The 21,041-nt window shown below is 42.0% G+C and overlaps 1 protein-coding gene across 3 annotated transcripts in view; it reads right to left on the bottom strand.

Moving 5' to 3' along the window:
- Positions 1 to 276: 276 nt before the first annotated feature.
- EHF (ETS homologous factor) overlaps positions 277 to 21,041 on the bottom strand; it is a 51,467-nt gene continuing 30,702 nt past the window's right edge. For 2 of the 3 annotated variants that reach the window (XM_088668837.1, XM_035116472.3), the window contains 7 exons: positions 16,004 to 16,249; positions 14,418 to 14,477; positions 11,871 to 11,939; positions 11,704 to 11,772; positions 4,247 to 4,309; positions 2,553 to 2,748; positions 1,556 to 1,806 (listed from right to left, as the gene is read on the bottom strand). In XM_088668837.1, the coding sequence (XP_088524963.1) occupies positions 1,707 to 1,806; positions 2,553 to 2,748; positions 4,247 to 4,309; positions 11,704 to 11,772; positions 11,871 to 11,939; positions 14,418 to 14,477; positions 16,004 to 16,249 (803 nt within the window). In that variant the 3' untranslated portion in view covers positions 1,556 to 1,706. Of the gene's footprint in view, positions 1,807 to 2,552; positions 2,749 to 4,246; positions 4,310 to 11,703; positions 11,773 to 11,870; positions 11,940 to 14,417; positions 14,478 to 16,003; positions 16,250 to 21,041 lie in introns of all 3 variants that reach the window. The other variant, XM_060274878.2, reaches the window with a different exon arrangement.

Here is a 21,041-nt window from a genome sequence, read left to right as displayed (position 1 = left end):
GATCTCACCTGAGTGAGAACTAGGCCAACATGTATACATAGCAGCTAGAAACAGGACTTTTGAGTGCTTGATGAACAGTTTGCATTGGGCCAGGAGTAGATAATCTTGCCCCTTCCAGATTCTGCCATACCACAAGTTCCACAATCTCTGGCAATTAGCCATGCTAGCCGTGACTGTCAGAGTTCAAAAACATTTGGCAGGCTCCAAATCTCCCCCTCCCCGTATCAGACCATTGTTAGATTTTGAGATATATATATATTGTATATGGTTACATTTATGTCCTGTTCTTACTCTATCCTGCTCTTACTCTTACACCTGAGCAGGAATTAAACCCATATTAAGTCGAAACATAAGAAGGTACTATATACGGAGTCAGACCATTGGCTCAGTATTGTCTACAATGACTGGCACCACCAAGGTTTCAGACAGGAGCATCTTAGTCCTACTGGAAGATTCTGGGAACGGAACCTAAGATTGTTTGCATGCAAAGAATGTGCTCCCCCAACAGAGCTACAGCCCTTCTCTGTATGAAGATTATACAAGACCAAAAAGTTGACTTTTTCACAGAGATTTTGGCACAGTGATTGCCTAAAATACTCAAACGTGTCTCGAGTTAACAGCCAACCACTTCTTCAATGTGGTGCTGTCCAGGTATTGTTGGACTCCAACTCCCATCAGCCCCTGCCAGCATAGTCAATTGTCAGGAGTGATGGGAGTTGCAGTTCAACAACTTGTACCAAGTTGGGGAAGGCTGCCACCATGAGAATTTTTTTTCCCATAAGCTAGCCAAGCATCCACAAAACTGGTAATCAAATTCCACCATTAAAAAAATACAAAATTATTATTATTAATGATAATTGAATTTATATACCACCCTATACCTGGAGGTCTCTGGGCGGTTCACAGAACAAAAGAATACCCTTTTACTGAGATCATGGATTCTTATGTTCCAGGACTGTTATTTGAACAAATAGTCTTTCATCCAGGAACATGAATCCATCTCGTAAACTGAGGATCAAGAACGGAGACCAAGACAGGGGAAGGGCACATTGACATCAGAAATAATATCCCACAGTCATCATATTCCACAGTTTTACTCATCTACCTCTAAAACAGGCACAAGATTTGAGTGGCCAGATATTCTCATACAACCCTTACACTGTGATACCTTTCCCAACCTCACACCTTCCAGATGTTTTGGACTACAACTCCCCTTGTTACTGACCATTTGCCACAATATCTGGAAGGTTCCAGGTTGGGGAAGGGCAATATATAGATGCATCCTAATTTCTTTTAAAAGCAGAAAGCAATTTTCAGGCTCTGAAGTAAAAAGTAATGCCCTGTGAGTTCATCTCAGTACATACTTCTCTCACAGTATTGTTATAAATCACATTTCTCTTGGAATACATTTTTAAAGTCTTCACAAGAAAGGAAAACACATCCCCAAACACAACCATTATACAGCATTATATCATAGGTCACAGAAAACTGTGTACATCTTTCCCGATAGAAGGACATATGTCAAATAAAATAATTTCAACATCAATAAACCATAGTGTTCCTTCTTCCCATTAGAAGTAGATTTCTGCCCATCCTCCCTCAATTTTTTTTTTTACATAAATAGAAGAAAATAGTCTCTGAAATATTTACATCCATGACAAGTTCCTGTTGGTGAAAATTTGTACAGTTGTTTTTAAAGTGGATCCTTAGTTCTCATTTTCTCTCCAGCCACGGGCATTCTTTCCAAATTTATATACTAGTCTCCGACCGTCTACACGTTCAAGAATTTCTCTTTTGTAATAGTATCTGTTAAAAAGGAGCAATGAAGTTGGATATATCAGAACTGTATAATGAATGGTGGGTGAATTCCCCCCTGAACTCAAATTAAAATTGGGTTTGGCAAATTAAGTTATTCCTTTTCCCCAAACAGAAAATAGGTGAGCTTATTTGAAGGCCGATTCAGAGGGGATTCAGAACCCACTGCATGATGTGATCAGGAGTGCAACAGGGTCTGCAAACCCCAAACTCCATCCACAAGCTACTGTGGCCGACCCACCACCTACTTTCTGGTGAAGGTCAGAGCAGGGACAGGCAAGTGTAATCTCACTGCCCCAACAAGTATTGACTCATCAGTTTACTGAACAAAAGGCTCAAAGTAACATAGCTCAATATGAAATGAGTATAAAATTAGGCATACTTTAAATCAATGAAAACCAATTAACTCACGGAGATTTAAGTATTCCTAAAAGGCTACATGCAACATTTTGCAATATCATGCATCACAGTTTTTCAATTATCAGTCGGTGTGGTTACTTATATTTCATTGGAACTCCTCTATCCAGGATGAGGAAGCAGTGCCCTCTAAATGTTGGCTTATAACTATCAAAATCCAGGACCCTTGGTCTTGCTGGGCCAATGGGACTTGGACAAAATCTAGGAGGGCTACGTGCTCAACCCTCCTGCTCTATATCAAATACATTGATCGCACCGTAGAATTCCAAACTAAGCATAGTTGCTCTGTGCCCAGACTTTCTCCCTTCTTGTTAACCTACCTCATGGCACGGCTGAGTTTCTCATAAGTCATGCTGCTATTGTTTTTCTTCTTTCCCCACAGCTGAGCTACTGCCTCAGATTTTAAGAATCTGAAGATGCCTTCAGACCGGTCCTCCCATTTTATCAAGCCTGGATTCTTCTCTGGATGCAGGAGAATGTCTCGAATAAATTCCCACAAGTGAGTCCCTCGAGGAGCTAAAATAAAATGGTGTTACAATGAAAAGTTATCCACAGCAAGAACTACTACATGGGCATAATCCTTTCCCCCCAATTCCTGATAGGAGGACATCCTTATGCTGTGTATAAAAATAACCAATAGTTCTCTGAATAGGTGAAAAATTAGACGGTACATTGTCCTTAGTCAAGCATATCGATCTAGGAGAGTTAGAAAAATTTTTGACCACTGGAAGCATCATTTGGTGTCAGGCAAAAGACATGCTACACTGCACCTGTGTATAAAGAAGCTCAAAGGCTCTTCCTTCTGCCTTTGAAAGTATACTTAGAGGGAAGCAATTTGCAGTGGATAATTGACAAGAGGAAAGAGAGTGCTTGATCCTTCTCATTCCAGCCACATTTCCCTGAAACATCCCCCACTAACTGTTTAGCTGAGGACAGTTTGAAATGCAGTTTATCTCCTCCATCCCCACCAATGGCAAATGTTTAATCAATGAAAGATTCAATCCATGCCTACCACTACAAGGTTTACATTTCTCTGAAAGAATGACATCTTGGCTAACGAGCCCGTCTCCTTTATTTGTAGTAGTGAGGTTCTCATTGAGGACAAACAAATACCTAACTCATTTTTGTTTTTAAATAATTTTTATGAAAGATTTTCCTGGGTTACAAAAGTACATATATTGTCTCTCAGATCGTAGAGTCTTTTCTACAAATTGGTTACGTTCGATGTCATTTCCCATACTCTTGTCTGCTTTGAACGAAGGGAAAATATGCAACTGATCCCAGTTCAAATGGGACATTCTGGGAAGAACTCCCAAATTAGTATCAGACTCTGAATGGGCATCCTCATGGGAATATAGGAACAGTTTAAAAGGGCCGTTGTGTGCTTTTTTGAGCATTGTACTTGTCTAACCACCACCAGTAATAATAATAATAATAATAATTTATTATTTATACCCTGCCCATCTGGCTGGGTTTCCCCAACAAAATATTAAAATACTGTACAATGGTCTGTTAAACATTAAAAGCGTCCCTTTTAATGGGCTGCCTTCAGATGTCTTCTAAAAGTCTGGTAGTTGTTCTTCTCTTTGACATCTGGTGGGAGGGTGTTCCACAGGGTGGTTCCCACTACCAAGAAGGCCCTCTGCATGGTTCCTAACTCATCTCCAGATACAGTGGGAGAAGGTTAAAGCTGCATAGCTGGCAAGCTACAACATTCAAACAAATGTCTTAAAGTACATTCCTTACTTTCACATGACAGTGAAGGTGAAGGGGATGTTCATAGCCAAGGCTATCATGGTGTCATTTATCCCTAGGACATAATGCTTAAAAGGGTGTAATAGAGTAGGACCTTCAGTTTTTTTCTCAGACATTTAAATTCTAATGAAGTTTACAGTGGGCATTTTGTGTCCAATTCCTTTTCTGTTGGCTCTGCTTCTCTTCACTATCTGTTATGTCAGGAAATATTTGCTCAGCCCCACCTTACAGGGCAATAGTTCTGTAGTAGCTAACTTACTGTGTTTCTTGCTGTGAGATTTTGGAAGGTGGTCTTGTGTTTTTTTCAGCCCTGAAGCATCTTCTGTAACAGAAAAGGGGGGGTCAGTTATTCCACCTGTTCTGGAACACACATTCATGACCCTGTTCTAGAAACAATCACATGATAAGCCTTATCTACACAAAAATTGATTGTTTATATCCTGTTCTCAAAGTAGCTTGCAAGATGAAGAAACATGACATAAAAGTACATTTTCATTCAGTGCCAAACCTTCAAATCTGTTTGAAAATAAAGCAGCAGAAACCTAATAAAACCCTCACTTTCCAAAATCACAAAGGGCTCAAAGAACAAAAATGTTTTCCCAAAGTGCTTAAATGCATCCATGAATATCACCAATAGGAATTTTCACAACCCAAGCCATCATCTGTCTTTATTATTGCTTATTTTCATTGCCTTGTGTTGTCTATTACATTGTCCTGCCTTGATTTATTTTTCCTTTTTTGTTTGTTATACAATTATTTAAGTTCATAATATTATTTATTTAATATTCCTTTCCCTATCAATAAACACAATAGTGTATCAATAAACTATTACATTTCTTTCAGTTACAATCCCCAGTCTGTGGCCCTTGTCACTGGTTATGTTTTACGCACTGGGAGGAGGGGGGCAAATTAAAACGCATATTGGTGCCGCAACAAGGAAAAAAATTATCCAGATGATCCAAGTCAGGGATGCAGAAGCTGTGGCCTTCCAGAAGATATTGCTGGACTACAGCTCTTATCATCCTTGGCCACGGGCTCAGCTAACAGTGGCTGGCGAGAGCTGGAATTCAATAATATGTAAAGTGCCGCAGTTCCCCATCTAACATATGATTCCCTAACTAATATATGGAGAGAGAAACTCCCAGATTATCCCAGGCTCAGACCATTTTGGGCTTTAAAGGTCAAAAGCAACAACTTGGATTGAGCCCAGGAACAAATTGGCAGCTAATAAAGGTCACACAAGATCTATGTGAGCTTGCTATTTGGTTCCAGCTAAAAGCAGAACGGCTGCATTTTGAGGTTTCCAAACTGCATTTTGTAACAGTTCAATGGATAGTGTATTTTAGTAGTCAAGTGAAGAAGTAGCTGGAGCATTCGGAACAGGAGCCAGGTGCTTTGCTTGAACTCCAGAAAGGAGCATACTGGGTGAAGATTAAAATAACTAGTAATTCATTAAAGAGGCACAATCTTCCTCTCCCTCTTCTTAGTCCCTTTATTTGAACCCTTTGCCTTTTGAAAGCTGAATTAGCAGAGATGGAAGGGTGCAGAAATGATAATGATTAGCGCCAAGACAGCGAGGGAAAAACATACGGACAATGTTAATAATAATAATAATAATAATAATAATAATAATAATAATAATAATAATTTATTATTTATACCCCGCCCATCTGGCTGGGTTTCCCCAGCCACTCTGGGTGGCTTCCAACCGAATATTAAAAACAGTACAGCATCAAACATTAAAAACTTCCCTAAACAGGGCTGCCTTCAGTTCTCTTCTAAATTTAAATATATAATAATAATTGGCTTCCTTTGTTGGATATTCACCTCCTCAGTTGTTCAGCCTGGATACACAAGGGCTAAAGTGGGTAGGGGGACAGGTAGACTCATACTCTAGGACAGCAGCATATTTCAGAGGGTCCTCACCATGGATGCCTCCTCCCCTGCTTGGCAACACACACACACACTATGCAACTTGACTTTTTTCTGCAGCAGCAATTACTGCTTTCCTTGCTGGGTCTCCAGACAGCATTTTAGCGTAATGGTGCAGGTTAATTTGATTTCTTACCTACTCTTCACCACAATGCCCCAGAGCAGGTTACATACATTTTATAAATACAATATTAAAATCAGTTTGAAACTAATACAATCAAAAGAATAGGGTAGGTTCATTTGGCTCCTGTCCATAGTAGCCGCCTACCATTTTAATTGACTCAAAACACATTGGCCCTGGATCTAAAGGTAGGGTCAGTGCATCTGAGGTAAATTAAAGTGGCAGGCAGCTACCACAGATAAGAACCAAGGTTGGCTCCTGTTCAAAAGCAATAGCGCTACCTACCCAAGGCAAAAACAGATACCCTGGGGGGCAAGCAATAAGGGCAATAAGATGGCACAGCCAGGTCAGGCCACTGAAGGTCAGGCCACAACCAGGTCAGGCCACCTATTGATCACTGGGTTCCTTGACTAAATGCTTGACTGACTGCTGGTGCCAGGCATGCTCATGCAAAGTCTTCCACTCCCAGGCCTAGCGTTATTGGTTCCTGACCCGTGGAATCCTGTAAACCTCTCCAGACCTTCATACAAAACAAACAAGCCTCAGTAGTGTGTGTGTGTGTGTGTGTGTGTGTGTGTGTGTGTGTGTGTGTCCCTTTCTAAGTTTATGGTTATCACCACATCAGTGAACTCCAGAAGTGGAGGACACACTAGGTGAAGCAATACTTTTGTTTCTCACACTTGAACCTACTGCCAGTCACCTTGATTGAGGGATAACCCCAAGTTCTAATATTGCGAGGGAGGGAGGAAAACTTTCCTCAGACAAAGCTGAAATTAAATGACACACTAGTGCTAGGCCTGCCACACCCTTTGCCGTATCTTCTGTAAGCCCATTATTCTCCATAAAGTATATTGAAGACTTCCTCCTTCGTTATTTTCTGGTGACTGATCTAATGCAAAGTGTGGATAGTGGTGAAATACCAGGGGTGGATGGAAAACACTGTGTTAGTTTTCCTAATTATAATGTCAGCACTTCTGTTTTTTTAATGTGCCTTTCACACTGTGGTACCTGTTGCATTATGGAACTGTGGCTTCTTGACTGATATGCTGGCATGCTAAACTAAATTTCGTTCATACTAGTGGACATTGGACAGCATTGCTCCTCCCTCATCTTTTACAAACATGTTCATTTCTGTTTCCCCATCCTTCCCCAAAAAAGACAGCAGGAACTGTATGCAAGTACAGCACCCCAAATTTCAGCATTTTACCCCTGGGTTAATGGAGCTGCAAATAGATTTTTCCCCAGAAGGAATTAACACAGAAATGAGTGCTAATCTCCATTTATCAGTGGCACATCACCGAGTGCCAAGGAACCTGTGTTGTGTCTGCCTTGCAGGAGATCAGCGCCAGAGAAGCTTAAAGCCCACACGTGTTCTTCCACCTACACACATGTATAAACAGTCACCAATGGAAATTAGCTATTTGCATGTGCAGATGACTTACAGTAACTGCCAGCCTTTCTGCACAAACTTGTCGGAACAGTTTTTTTGTTGCAACACTGATAAGCACTCCAGGAAAATGGCCTTCCATTAGATTCTGCTGGAAATCTGTACCCACAGCTGAAAACCAGCTAATTACATTTGTGCTTCCTTCTGCATTGTCAAGTTCAGAGAACACCATCCTTTTGTACGATTTGCTGAGCTTGTGAGAAAGTCCCAAAATCTAATTAAGGCTTGACAGTCCTGCCTTTATGGAAGCCATAAAACTGAAATCCATTGGGAATTTTGCCCTGAGAATGAGACTCCGAGGAATTTAAATTTCCTCTCCTGGGGAAAAGAAATCCTCACTGCTCTTGAATATCTAGTTATTTTATTCTTGTGAAATTAGGGCACAATCCTATACTGGAGTTCTGTTTGCTGAATGGGTTTTTGGATCTGATAGAAGCCCTGCTGTGCCAGCAGAATGCCAGTAATGTTGCCACCATGACAGATACACCAGTGCAGTGGTTTACAACCAGTGTGCCATGGCACCCTGGGGTGCCTTGAATGATGGTCAGGGTGCCATGCAACACTGGCCTCTGACCCTCTTTCCTTCCCTCCCTCCTCTGATGCCCTCTCCTGTCTCTCCTTCCCAAAGACTTGCACAGCTGTTTGTTGCAACAGCCCTGCCTACAAGCTCCCCAGGTGAATGATGCCTCTGGGGCTGGCCAGGGGGTGTGTGAGGCCCTCTTTGGGGGCAGGGTGGGCAGCTCAGAGACCAGTAGCAGCCCGGAGGATCCCAAGGAGAGGAGGCTGAGGGAACACTCCACATGGGAGGTTGTTCAAAAAGTGGTGAGGGGCTGTTGGCTCTGTAGGCAAGGGGTGACATAACTGGGCTCCAGAGCCCCAAGAATGTAGTTGGTCAAGGGAGCTGTAGACCCAAAAAGATTGAAAACCTCTGCACCAGTGGAATGCCTGTGATTCCTTCCTGCAGAATATCCTGGTTGGCAGAGCTGCTCTGTGGTTGAAGAGATGCCCGTAATGCAGTTAAATCCAGATCCTATACCTCTTCAATCCATGCCCATGGATCCCTTTGCAGCACAATTTTATACTAGCTCCAGATCTGGGGCAGGAAATTACCCTCCCATTGACTTCAGTTGAAAAGGGCAGGGATTCAAAAATAGTCAATACCTAATGATAGCACACTGCCATGGGGACAGTGACGAACAGTGCCGCTTGGCTGCTCAGAGCAGCATCCCCTGGGGGCGGGACCTCGCTCCACAGCGTGCATGTGTCCTGACGCATGCTTCGTGACATCATGATGCACGACGCGCGTACCAGGACGAGCCAGGACGGACTGCGCATGTCCGCACATGCGTAGTCCGTTTGGGTTGGCACTGCTGCTCTGCTTGGCTCGCATGCCTGGCAATCTGCTTTGTAGCACGCTCTGCTTCTTTCTGCTCAGGCGGAGGAGGCGAGGGGCAGGCCAGGGGCGCTGCCCCCGCCAGAGTGGAGCTAGGGGCGGATCGCCCCCTTCGCCCCTCCCTTGCTACGCGCCAGCATGGGGAGATCATAACTCATACAAGGGGTTGCTTGGAACATGGAGGAACCAGGCTATTTGCTCCGCAGTTTGTTGGCTCAATGTGCCTTTTACGAGAGTGCACTCTGGGTTTGAGCCAAAGAACTCAAGAATGGGAAACAGTAGGTGTTCTTCCTACCTAAGAGTCTTCTTGCAACCTCTGTGCTCCTGGCGCTTAGGATTGACTGTTGAAATCAGGTGCAGGGAAAACAAATGCTCTGTGATTTGTCTGATTGCTGCCGATTGCTGCTTAGTGGTGTCTGCAGTGTGGGTTGAAGTATCAGAAGTTCCCTCCATCCTTCACTCCTAACACAACCGCTTTGTTTTCCCAGGTATGCAAACAGTTATTGGGGCATATTTCCCCATCCTCTGATGGGCCTCAAACTCTCCTCACCTGCTTCCCAGCCTATAGAGCGAGACACTGGAAGGTACAGTCATACCTCGGTTTACGTACGCTTCGGTTTGAGTACTTTCAGTTTAAGTACTCCGCGGACCCATCTGGAACGGATTAATCCACTTTCCATTACTTTCAATGGAAAAATTCGCTTCAGGTTAAGTACGCTTCAGGTTAAGTACAGACTTCCGAAACCAATTGTGTTTGTAAACTGAGGTACCACTGTACTGATGTTAGCGTATGTTTGTGACTCCCCTTATTGCTGGTCCTCCCCCTTGGCCAATTGGCAAAAGGCTCTTTTCCTTTCTGGGTGGGTCTGAAACTCTTGTCACAGGGAGGGGTATGTGAGTTTCCCAGGACACAATTGGGCACTTCATTGCATCACATCTTCCATCTCTTGAGCATGTGTTATGCTCCTAAAAGAGTAGCTGATAGGAGAATAAAGATATTATCATCCCTGCCTGAGGACTGGTTGTGCAACTGGGCCTCGTGGGCTGGTGTTGTTGTGGCTTCATCTTGCTTGGTGTGGGAGAGGGTGTGGGTTGTGTGTTGGGGTGTGTCTCCATCACTGAGAGGTCATTGGCTGCCTCTGTGTATGACCAGCTTGTGGGCGGGACTGCTAGCATATACCCTGATTACTTGGCACTGACCCTATTTCTAGACATATTGCGGGTGTCCCTCTCTTTGATTTATCTTATTTTTATATTTTCCGCTTGTGCCTTCAGATGTCTTTTGAAAGTCAGATAGTTGTTCATTTATTTGACATCTGAAGGGAGGGTGTTCCACGGGGAGTACACTCTGCCCGGTTCCCTGTAACCTCGCTTCTCACAGTGAGGGAACCAGAAGAAGACTCTCAGAGAAGGACCTCAGTGTCCAGGCTGAACGATGGGGGAGGAGACACTCCTTCAGGTATACTGGGCCAAGGCCATTTAAGACTTTAAAGGTCAGCACCAACACTTTGAATTGTGCTTGGAAACGCACTGGGAGCCAATGAAGATCCTTTAGGACTGGTGTTATATGGTTCCAGTGGCCACTCCCAGTCACCAGTCTAGCTGCTGCATTCTGAATTAGTTGTAGTTTCAAAGGTAGCCCTACGTAGAGCGCATTGATGTAGTCCAAGCGGGAGATAACCATTTTTACATTGAGAGAGATATTTCAAGCATGGGGCATTTTTGAAGGCTAGCCCTTGACAGTTTTTGTTTGTTTGTTTGTTTTAAATGATGGTGTTTCAAGAAAGATGTCTTGCAAAACCTGGGAGTGTGAAAAACTCACAGTATTTGCATATGATTCAGGGGGAAAGCCACATCATGTTTTTTTCCCCAGAATATGCAACTTTGGTTTTTACAGCGCTGTGCCCTTGGCTTGGCATCCTACCTCTCTAGGCTTAACAAATAAGTGGACAAACACACCACAACAGGGAGCTTGACTGAACCTCATCACTGTCAGGAAAGATTTGAAGAGCTATCAGCCATTTTTAATGAGAATGGGTGGACAGCAAAAGGGAAAGAGTCATCAATTGCTGAGCTCACTTGTTTGAAGTGTGTGCACCGAGATAAATCAGGTTGCACAGCTGCTGTAGATCAAACGACATTAAACACTCAAATGCATTTTTCTGTCATTGTTAATAGCCTATTTAAAAATAGGACGGCCATCTTTTTCTGCTGGCAGAGCTCCTGTACAGCTGCAAGAAAAGAAGCCATTAAGCACTGCAAATTCCACAGCATGGGCACCCTGTGCCGTAGTGGTTAAGTGCTGGGCTTTGACAAGGGCAAGACAAGTTCAAATCCTAAGTCATCCACTAGTTGACCTTGGCCAGTCACCAATATCTCTGCCTAACCTACCTCACAAGGTTGGCTGAGGATAACATGGAAAAGGGTAAAACCATGTATGCCACCTCAAACTCCTTGCAGGAAGAAGGAGGCAGATGGAACAGTAAATAAATAAATCACTTGTGATGAATGTGCAGGTGTGATTCAGTTCATAGTCTTCTATTTCTGACAAACTCAAAGTGTACTGTAGTAACGAAGAAGAATTAAGGCAGAGACAGCCACTCTCGTTCTAATTCTTGGATCACAGACCAGTCCATGTTGTTCTGAAGTCTATACACATACTGTACTGAACCATGCACAAAACTGGCAATGAACCATGCACATGAAATGCAATGTTTATATTCATTCCAGTTTTCAAGAAATCAGATATCATGAGGTGGCCATCCAACTCTGCCCAGGTTTTGAAGCATCTGAACTAAATCTTAAGATGTTAAATATGCTTACCAGTAGGCTGGTGACTAGCAGTGTTGATTGCAATCTGTGCTCGACAATACGCTTTGCTGTCCACTAATTCTAAGGATTCAAAAAGAAAGAGTGACATGATGTAATGTCTTGTTAAAGAGTATCCCAGAACCATTTGAAAATGCTTTATAGGTTGTTGGGTTAGTTACCTACTGTGCCACCATATCCACTATCATAGAAATAGTTCTCTTCTTTCCATGATGCCATTAAAGACGGATCTTAAACAAGCAAACAAAAAAGAAACAAGAGTCAATGTTGGTAAAGTAACTTTTTAAATGCTCCATATTCAGAGCACACAGCACAAATCCAGACAAACATACACATTTGAATGTCTCACTGGTTTTAAAAAAATAGTGGGGCAAACTGAGTGGTCTAGATGTTCAGAGTGAGGTATTCTGCCCTCCATGTGTCTTGATCTTTCTTGCTGGGTACCCTTTGCAGATGAGGAACTTTAGCTCTCCTTGGCAAATCAACATAACGCTTACATGCAGGTCCAAGTCGCTGTTCCTTCAGCCAGATCTGGTCCCATGAGGATGCATTCTTTTCTCTCTTTTTGCACCAATGTGACAACAGCTGCATTGGCAAGAGGGTAGGAATGGCCCTGCCCAAACCTTTCTTGCTTAAATTCATTCCCAGTGCATTTTATATAGCCCAAAGAGAGATTGTAGCTGCAGAATTCTGCACATGTTCTGCATCTGAAACTGAGCCTGAAGTTGCCCTGAAGTTCTGAAATCTTGACCTGGCACCCTTACAATGAACTGCAAGAAGCAAAATGTATTGTTGCAACAGAGAAAAACACAAAGGTTTCGAAAACCTTCCAAAATTTCCTTTTGAGCCATAGCACACAGGTAACAAACAAACTAGTGTGGCTATTGTTACAAAAGTATCATCAATCTGTACAAACACATGTTACTTATTTGGAGCTGTTAAGTTTGTTTCTGTTTGTATTTCAAAATACAAGGTGATTTTGGGGATCGGTTTGTCTTTTAAAGCAATGAATGTGATTACAGCTGAAAATGAATCACTTACTAAGTCATTGTTCTTGGCTAGGTTAAGAATTATGACACAGGAATTTAGCTGATCTTCTGCTTACCAGCTACGTGTTTGGGCATCCCAAACCTCTGTCCTTCAAATAGCCCACACCCTCTTGTTGTTTAGACACCTGATCTACCCATTGTTTTCTCTAAAAACAAGCCTCGCCCAAGAGGGGCTTGGAAGAATTTTTATTTTTGCAGTTCTACACGGTATAAGAATATCTCCAGTAGCATTCTACTTTGGTTTGTTTCCTTTGCAGAAAATTAAATAAAAAGAGTCATCATCAGCGGAGGTTTGTCCATTAGAGTGAATGGAGCTAGTCCAAGGAATGGCACCGCCTGTCAGGGGACAAGACTAGAAAGGATGGTGACAAGACTTGAATGACTTGGCTCTGTCGGTCATTCGTCTTGTCTTCACCAACTATCGGTCTGCTTGCATTCCACTCAACCAGTCCCCTTTAATCAATGGATAGAAGATATGGCAACTCTTGCAACATGCAAGAAGATTGCTCATAGCCATAGATTGTGTATGAACAAATAAAATGACACTGGGAATGGAATGTATTAAAAAATATAGTCAGTTATAAAGAAATGTATCTGTATTAGAATGATAATTTCATCTCATATGCCTTTGTGCTGGACAATTATGTACGGAATTACAGGGTTTTTTTTGTACTTTTTGTTTCTTTTTTATTTCTTCACTTTAGTTTAATTGAAATTGGGGTTTTTTTGGGGGGTGTGTGTGTGGACTAAGTCCCAATTGGCATCAGCCACCACTGGTAATCACATACAGCTGAACTCAAGGAATGCCACATATGGCAAGCAGTCTACATCCAACTGAAGTCAATGACAAATCTATCAGTAAGGAGAAAGCCACAAGGTGCACCGAAGGACAGAGCTGTGTCAGCCATTCAACGTCTCCAGCATTCCCTAACCTAGCCCATAGCCCTCAGGTCTGGTGGAGGGTGGTATCCTCCCTCACCTTGGACTTTGACGGGTGAACTTGCCATGCCTAGATTGCCAATACTAGTATCAAATTCCTTCAGTTCTAAAGGTGAAGCCCAAAATGTTCCCTTACACTTCCAGCACTGCCATGGCATCTCTACCAAAGAAAGGGATATCTGGAAAAAAGCTAAGTTGGATAAGAACATATACTATGTCAGTAGCATTGTACTATAGCCTGACTTTACTGGCTGCCAATCAGTTTCAAGGCCCAATTCAAATGGCTGGGATTGACCTATAAAACCTTCAATGGCTCAAGACCACAATACCTCAAGAAATGCTTCTCGCCATATGAACCGACTTGGACTCTGTGATCATAATCTGAGGCCCTTCTTTATGTGGTCCCTCCACAAGAGGTCCCATTGACTTCAACAAGAAATACGAGAACATGCTCGACTCTCATCTATTGCGATCAATGAAACTTTTAAAATGCTTAATGTTGACCCACATCATTTCCCTGATATTTAGAGCACATTATTTATTATTATTATTATTATTATTATTATTATTATTATTATTATTATTGTAACATCAAAATGTGCTTCCCTGTCCTTTTCCAGACAAAGGTGCCTGTCTTTATTTCTTCACATCATCTTAATTCATATCTATTTGGAGTTGTTTGCAGTTTATTGGGACATCAATATTGCTGGCATCACCCACCTGTTTGTTCTGTCTTAACAATGACATTGTGTGAAGGGTACATTTCACTTCCACACTGGCCTGCAAGAGAATGCAAAGGGCAGCTCAATATACATAAGGGCAGGATTTTAAAGACACACCACCAAACCAATTGGTCTGTTTCGACAAGAAGAACCAATGCTATCAGGCAGCTCTACTAGTGACTGGTTTATAGCAGAGCGAGAAAGAAAAGCGGTCACTTGCTTTATAACTTCTGCATGAGAGTGTCTTCCCACAGGATTCTCTCTCTCTCTCCCCCCCCCCCCAAGCTCCTTGGAATGCACATATCAAAATCACAAGCAAACACATGTATCAAACACACCTGTGGGTGTGAGGGTTTTGTGCGGGAAACAACCCTCAGCAATTCAGCAAAGCATTTCCTAATGCAGCACTTTGAATTCACGAAAATACATTTTCACAGATGGGTAAGTCTCAGATTCACAAGGGCTGGGAGCCTATATAAAAACTTTGCAAAGTTATAGGTTTATATTTACCTGAAACATTCAGTGTTTTCCCTGCCCATTCTCTTCTTTGGCTTTGCACATTTCCAGGCATGCACCTCCCTATTTACTTGGTACAGTTAAAAGGGCCATTCTGAGACCGCCAGCATGGTCTCTGGGGCATAGATTTCATACTCAGCACTCCTCAGTTTGCTATGTGAAGGCCTTGGTACAAACTTTGTCTTGATATTCAGCTATTTTAAAGACCTGATATTGTCCTGATTACCATATAAAAAAGATGCTGGAGGTTTGTAGAACCTGGAATAGGATGAATTTGCCTGGCTCAATTCATGCTCCAGTTATGCAGATATGATCCCAAGGTGTTTCAAGGAATATGAAGGGCATATTTTAACCTGCAGATCATCAGCATACTAGATCTCAGTACAGAAACTGAGTGGTAAGCTAGTGTTATCCTCATAACACTGAATTTAAAGTTCACATATAAGTTTTAAGGAGGGATGTCAATGAAACACATAAAGGTAGAAAGCAATGGAAATGGTAGGGCATAAAGGTGCCGACTCCTAGGGACTGAGGCACTTTTGGCTCCCCTAATTTACAGAGTTGGGCCCCCTCAATATTTAGATAATGTTGCGCAGCATCACATTGTGTGGCCTGATCCTCTGGAGAAGCTAGCGCCTCTGCCATGGCCTCAGTCCCAGAAGTCAAATGTGGCCCTCCAATCCTCTCTATCTGGTCCCTGGGCCTCTTTCCAGGCCACACACCCTCCCAAAACACACAGGACACACCCCTCACTGTCTCTGTTCCTCGTTTTCTTTGAGTGGTTTTGCCTGGCTGGACTGTGCTCTTGAACTCTACTTATGCCTCTTGTCTGAATGGAGGGAAGGTGGAGAAGCGTGTTGTGTGTGAAAAGCCCTGACATCTGCATGGTAGCGGTCTTTCACACCCAGAGCCCCATCATAATCCAGCCACAAGAAACACAGCTGCTCCTTTAGCAGACCTGGAAGCAAATTCTGCAGGGAACAATGATGTGCAATGCAGGAACTAGTAATTCACAGAATTGTATATATCTGGTCTTGAATCCCTTATACTTTAGTGTGCTTTATTTACCATTCCACTTCAGGTGATGAAGGCTGCTGTAAAGAAGCTGCCCAGCTGTGCCAGCTGCTCGGGTGAAATCTTGCAAACTCATGTTGCACAGATGTTCCCCACCAATATCAAACTCCTGGAAAGGAATGCAGGTGGCATCGAGCTGGTTGGTGTCCAAAAGGTGCTGAAGCCATTCCCAGACCTGATACTTTGTCCAGTATTGAGGGTGTATCTCATGCCACTGAGTTCCAAAGAAACTGCCGGATGCTGCAAGAAAAAAACTCAGGTCATTTGCCTGATCACTGATTGTCAACAAATAATGTAGGTAAAATGGAATTAGTATTATTTTATATGCAGATTTCCTGCCTCCCCCACCCACACACAAGGGGAGGAGAAGGGACACTATTTTATCTGGCAAGCTGAGATGCATTTCTCCCATTGAAATTAAAAGGCATGCCTTACTTAGCTCCATTCATATCAATGGGTCTGCTCTGAGTAAAATTAGTTTGCAAACATTAAGCAGCAAATAATTAAACAGCAGAAGAAAGAATACTATAAATGATTAAGTAGCAACAAAAGCCAAAAAAGCACCCCCAAAAGTACTTTTGGGTGGTAAAAATACAATAAAAGCAGAACTCCCCAAAGGCCCTCTGAATGGCTTCTATCTAGTTACTATAAATCACGGTGAAGTGAGTCCTAGGAAGGCAGCTCCATAATCTTAGTGCCACTGATGAAAAGGCCCTGTCCTAGGCAACTGCCCATTGTATGACAGAGGGTGAGAGAACAAGGCATCTGAGAGAGAGAGAGAAAACTTCAGGTGTTGATAACCTTGAAGCCCCGCCAGATGTATTTTTTTAAAAAAAAACTGTGCTCATGGTGGTATTGGGGCAGTTATATGCAATCCCACTTTCAATACTGTTTGCACCTACACAGAATTTGCAGAATACACTTGCAAGAAAGCCCCCAGTCTTGAGGTATCATGGACCAAAACCATTTAGGGCTTTCAAGGTCAAAACTAACATTGAATTGGGCCCAGAAACCAACTGGAAGCCATTGTTGAATCACAATTGGTACTCCATGTCTACCAAGGACTGCCCCAGGCAAGATCTTGTTGTTCCAAAGCAGTTTTAGACTCTAAGACTTCTCAAAGGCAGTCTCATGTAGACCACATTCCAGTAAAGTAATCTGGATGTCACTAAAGCAATTAGGCAAGAATTACTGTGACGAGGCTGTTTGTATCCAGGAAAGTATGCAGTTGGCATTATCAGCCTAAACTGATAAAAAGCATTCTTGGCTGCTGTCACCCTCTCAGAGCAGCACTAAATCCAAGAGGACATCCTATTGCAAATCTGAGTTTCAGGGTGGGTCGAACACCATTCACAATAGACTATGCACCTATTCCAGGCCCAGCCATATTTCCAGTCAACAGTGCATCCATCTTCTCTGGATTAGGGTTTGTTTGTTTTTCTACTGTCATCCAGTTCATCATAGACCTCAGACACCCATTCACAACTTTTACTGCCTTCCTAGGATTAGATGGGAAGGAGAGATAAGAGTAGGGTGTTGTCAGTGTACTGATGACACCACACCCTGTATCTCCAGGCAACTCCACCCAGTGGTTTCATGTAGATATTAATGGGCAGCAATACAGACCCTTGAACCACCCTGCAGGCTAAAGGCCATGAGATGGAGAAGCCATCTCATGCATCACTATTTATGCTCTATCCTTGAGGGATGACAGGAAAGAAACTGCAAAACACTATACCCTCCACCCTCACCCTGAGAAGGCAATACCCCAGCAATATAGAATCCTAAATTCATATATGGCTCGATATTAAAGGGAAAGGAACCCCTGACCATTAGGTCCAGTCGTGACCAACTCTGGGGTTGCGGCACTCATCTCGCATTATTGGCCGAGGGAGCCGGTGTACAGCTTCCAGGTCATGTGGCCAGCATGGCAAAGCCACTTCTGGCGAACCAGAGCAGCACACGGAAACGCCGTTTACCTTCCTGCTGGAGCGGTACCTGTTTATCTACTTGCACTTTGACGTGCTTTCGAACTGCTAGGTTGGCAGGAGCTGGGTCCGATTGTCAAGACCTAACCTCTGTGGTTTAACCCACAGTGCCACCCGTGTCCCCAATGGCTCGATATTACAGAGTCTCTACTCTCCAAGTCTCTCTAACCCAATTTTCTCCTCTGCTTTCAGTTCCAATGCAGCTCACATAGGAACAGAAAAGCTAGTCTAGATATCAGCTCAAGGGTACATGAAAGGCTTTGGAAATTTGGAAACACTTTTGTTGTTCCTGTTGCTCTTGCTCTAAATACAAGCATTCTATCGGTGAAGCCAGAGATCTCAGATAGCATATTAGCGATCAAGGCATACTGACTGACTTCCTCTTGACTTTACAGCCGAAATGGCAGACATGCACACCAGCAAGTTAACACAGAGCCAGCATGATCCTTGTCCCTCCCTCTGCATACTTCTGGTGTATTGTTCACATTTTGATAGCTATTGTTATTGATAGATTGAATCAGTTTTTACATCTATCTTAAGGAGATTTACAATAATGTCATTAAAAATATATATGTGATTTATCCATTCATTTGTCAGCTTTTATTAATAAAAAGAGGAACTTTTCTGAAGTGCAAGACTGCTCCAAAGGGTCATTTCTTGGCAAGATCTTTGGGCTAGCCAATCAGTATTATGCATGTTTTAGATCTGGCCTGACATTTGCAGAAATGTTTTCCCTCCCCAATATCTAAAATATTGGTTATTTTTGGTTATTTTTTTTTAAAAAAAACCCAACAACATGAAAAGTAAACAATACTGTGCAACAGCATATCTGTGTATGCACATGTATCTGGGCATGCAAGCACACAGGGCTTGAAAGAATAAATATTAAACATCCCACTGTGAATTTGGAGTTAGTCTGTATTTCTGAAATGTAGGCAAGCAGTCTCTCTCCCAGCAAGTCATCATTTAAAGCCGGCAATAGTGGACAGACTACCAGAGGATTGAATTATTTAAAAACTGTGATGGTAGCCTCAGTTCTTTATTATGCAATAAAATAAGATAGTCAATATGTTCCCAGTTGTTGGAAAAATTGAAATGAACTCAACAAAAATTGAAAGGAACTCAACAAAGGAGCATGGAGCATGGAGCATGGAGCAACAAAGGAGCATGGAGACATATACACTCAGAATATATGTATATTCTGTATATACGGTTTGTATTCTCTCTTAACTTATTTACATTGTGTCTGGAGAATCACATTTGCAAGGGCTTTATCCCATACCACATTTTATAGAAGGAGTAGTCTAGCTTCTCTAAATCTAAATAATAGGTAGGCATAGGTAGTAGCATGGGATCAGGGTGGGAGGACAGAAGAGGGGCAAAGTATATTTCTAGGTAGGCAAAATGTATCCCGTTTGACCCATCTGGCAACACCCATGTGCATATACAAATTGGTAAAAAAATTGGACAAGCAAATTACTCTTTTTTTCTACACTTCATGTGATATTTGGAGGAAGATCTGACTTGGGAAGCTAGGTGTCTTTGTATTCAAAACTACAAGTGAATCTTAAGAAGTTTCAGAATCTGATATCCTTTCTGATAAATTCTGTATGCTTATTTGTAAGACAACTCAAAAACTAGGACAACTGTGAAGCATCAATTTCAAGAGGAAACATTGCTGATAAAAGGAAAGTTTGCAATAAGAGTTTGTTATGAGAATTTTAAAATAAAATAACCAGGAATTATTTTAGAGATAGTTACAGGTAGGTAGCTGTGTTGGTCTGACGCAGTCAAAACAAAATAAAAAAATTCCTTCCAGCACCACCTTAAAGACCAACTAAGTTTTTATTTTGGAATGAGCTTTCGTGTGCATGCAACACTTCTTCAGATACCTGAAGTTATCTGAAGAAGTGTGCATGCACACGAAAGCTCATACCAAAGTAAAAACTAAGTTGGTCTTTAAGGTGCTGCTGGAAGGAATTTTTTTCTTTTAGAGATATTTTTAATAATAATAATAATAATAATAATAATAATGAGAAATATAATTGTATGGTGAATCGTCAGAAGAAAACTGACTAATAGTTACATTATGTGACCAGGACTTAGGGTAGTGTTGTGAGCTAGTGGTTAGAGTGTCAGACTAGGTGCTGTTGGCCATGGTTCAAATGCCCACTTTGCCATGAAACTCACTGGGTGTGACCTGGGGCCAGTCACTGCCTCTTATCCCAATCTACCTCTCAGGGTTGTTGTGGGGATTAAATAAAAAGAGTGAGAACCATGTATGTTACCTTGAGTTCCTTGGAGAAAAAGGTTGAGAAATAATGCAATAAATAAATGGATTATTTAGAGTTAAGGAAAACGTTTTTAAAAATAGATCTACATGGATTCACAGCCTGAATATATTTCTATATACAGGAATTAGGGTATATCTCACAGAAATAAACTTCCTTAAAAAGTGTATACCATCAACAGCAGACGCAATGGTAACTGCTGTTTCCAATAAACACCTGAATATATTTCTACATACAGAAATTAGGGGCTTTTAGTCTAATTGCTTAGCATTTAATGACAGAAAGGCTTTAATGAGCGTGTCCTACATACGTGACCTATTTGAAAGCAAGTCTAGTGTATATTTCAGTCAAGTGCCAAATGAAGAGGTTTATCTCACTCCAAATAACTTCTGGCCATCCTGAGTTTCAGTGCCAACAACCACCCCTCAATGTTAACTAAAACAGTCAGAATTGGAATGGAGAATTTCAAGTTGTAGAAATTATCTCTCCTGATGTCATGGCTAGATTAGAATGTGGTGTTTATTGGGGAGCCGTATGCATCATGGCTGCTGTTGATGGCACACTCCTTTGCAGGAAATTTATATTATTATATTATATTGTATTGTATTATTATATTATTATATTATATTATATTATTAATTCTGTTCATTTACTCCGTTGTTTATAATGGATTTTTATCATTTACTTACTGTTTTCTGGTTTTTAACTTCTAAGCCACTTAGAAATTCCCCCTCCCCACAAATGCTGTGATAT

The sequence above is a fragment of the Zootoca vivipara genome, chromosome 1 (genome assembly GCF_965207765.1).
Source record: "Zootoca vivipara chromosome 1, rZooViv2.hap1.1, whole genome shotgun sequence".
NCBI classification, from domain to species: domain Eukaryota; kingdom Metazoa; phylum Chordata; class Lepidosauria; order Squamata; family Lacertidae; genus Zootoca; species Zootoca vivipara.
This window is presented reverse-complemented; position numbering and strand designations above follow the sequence as displayed.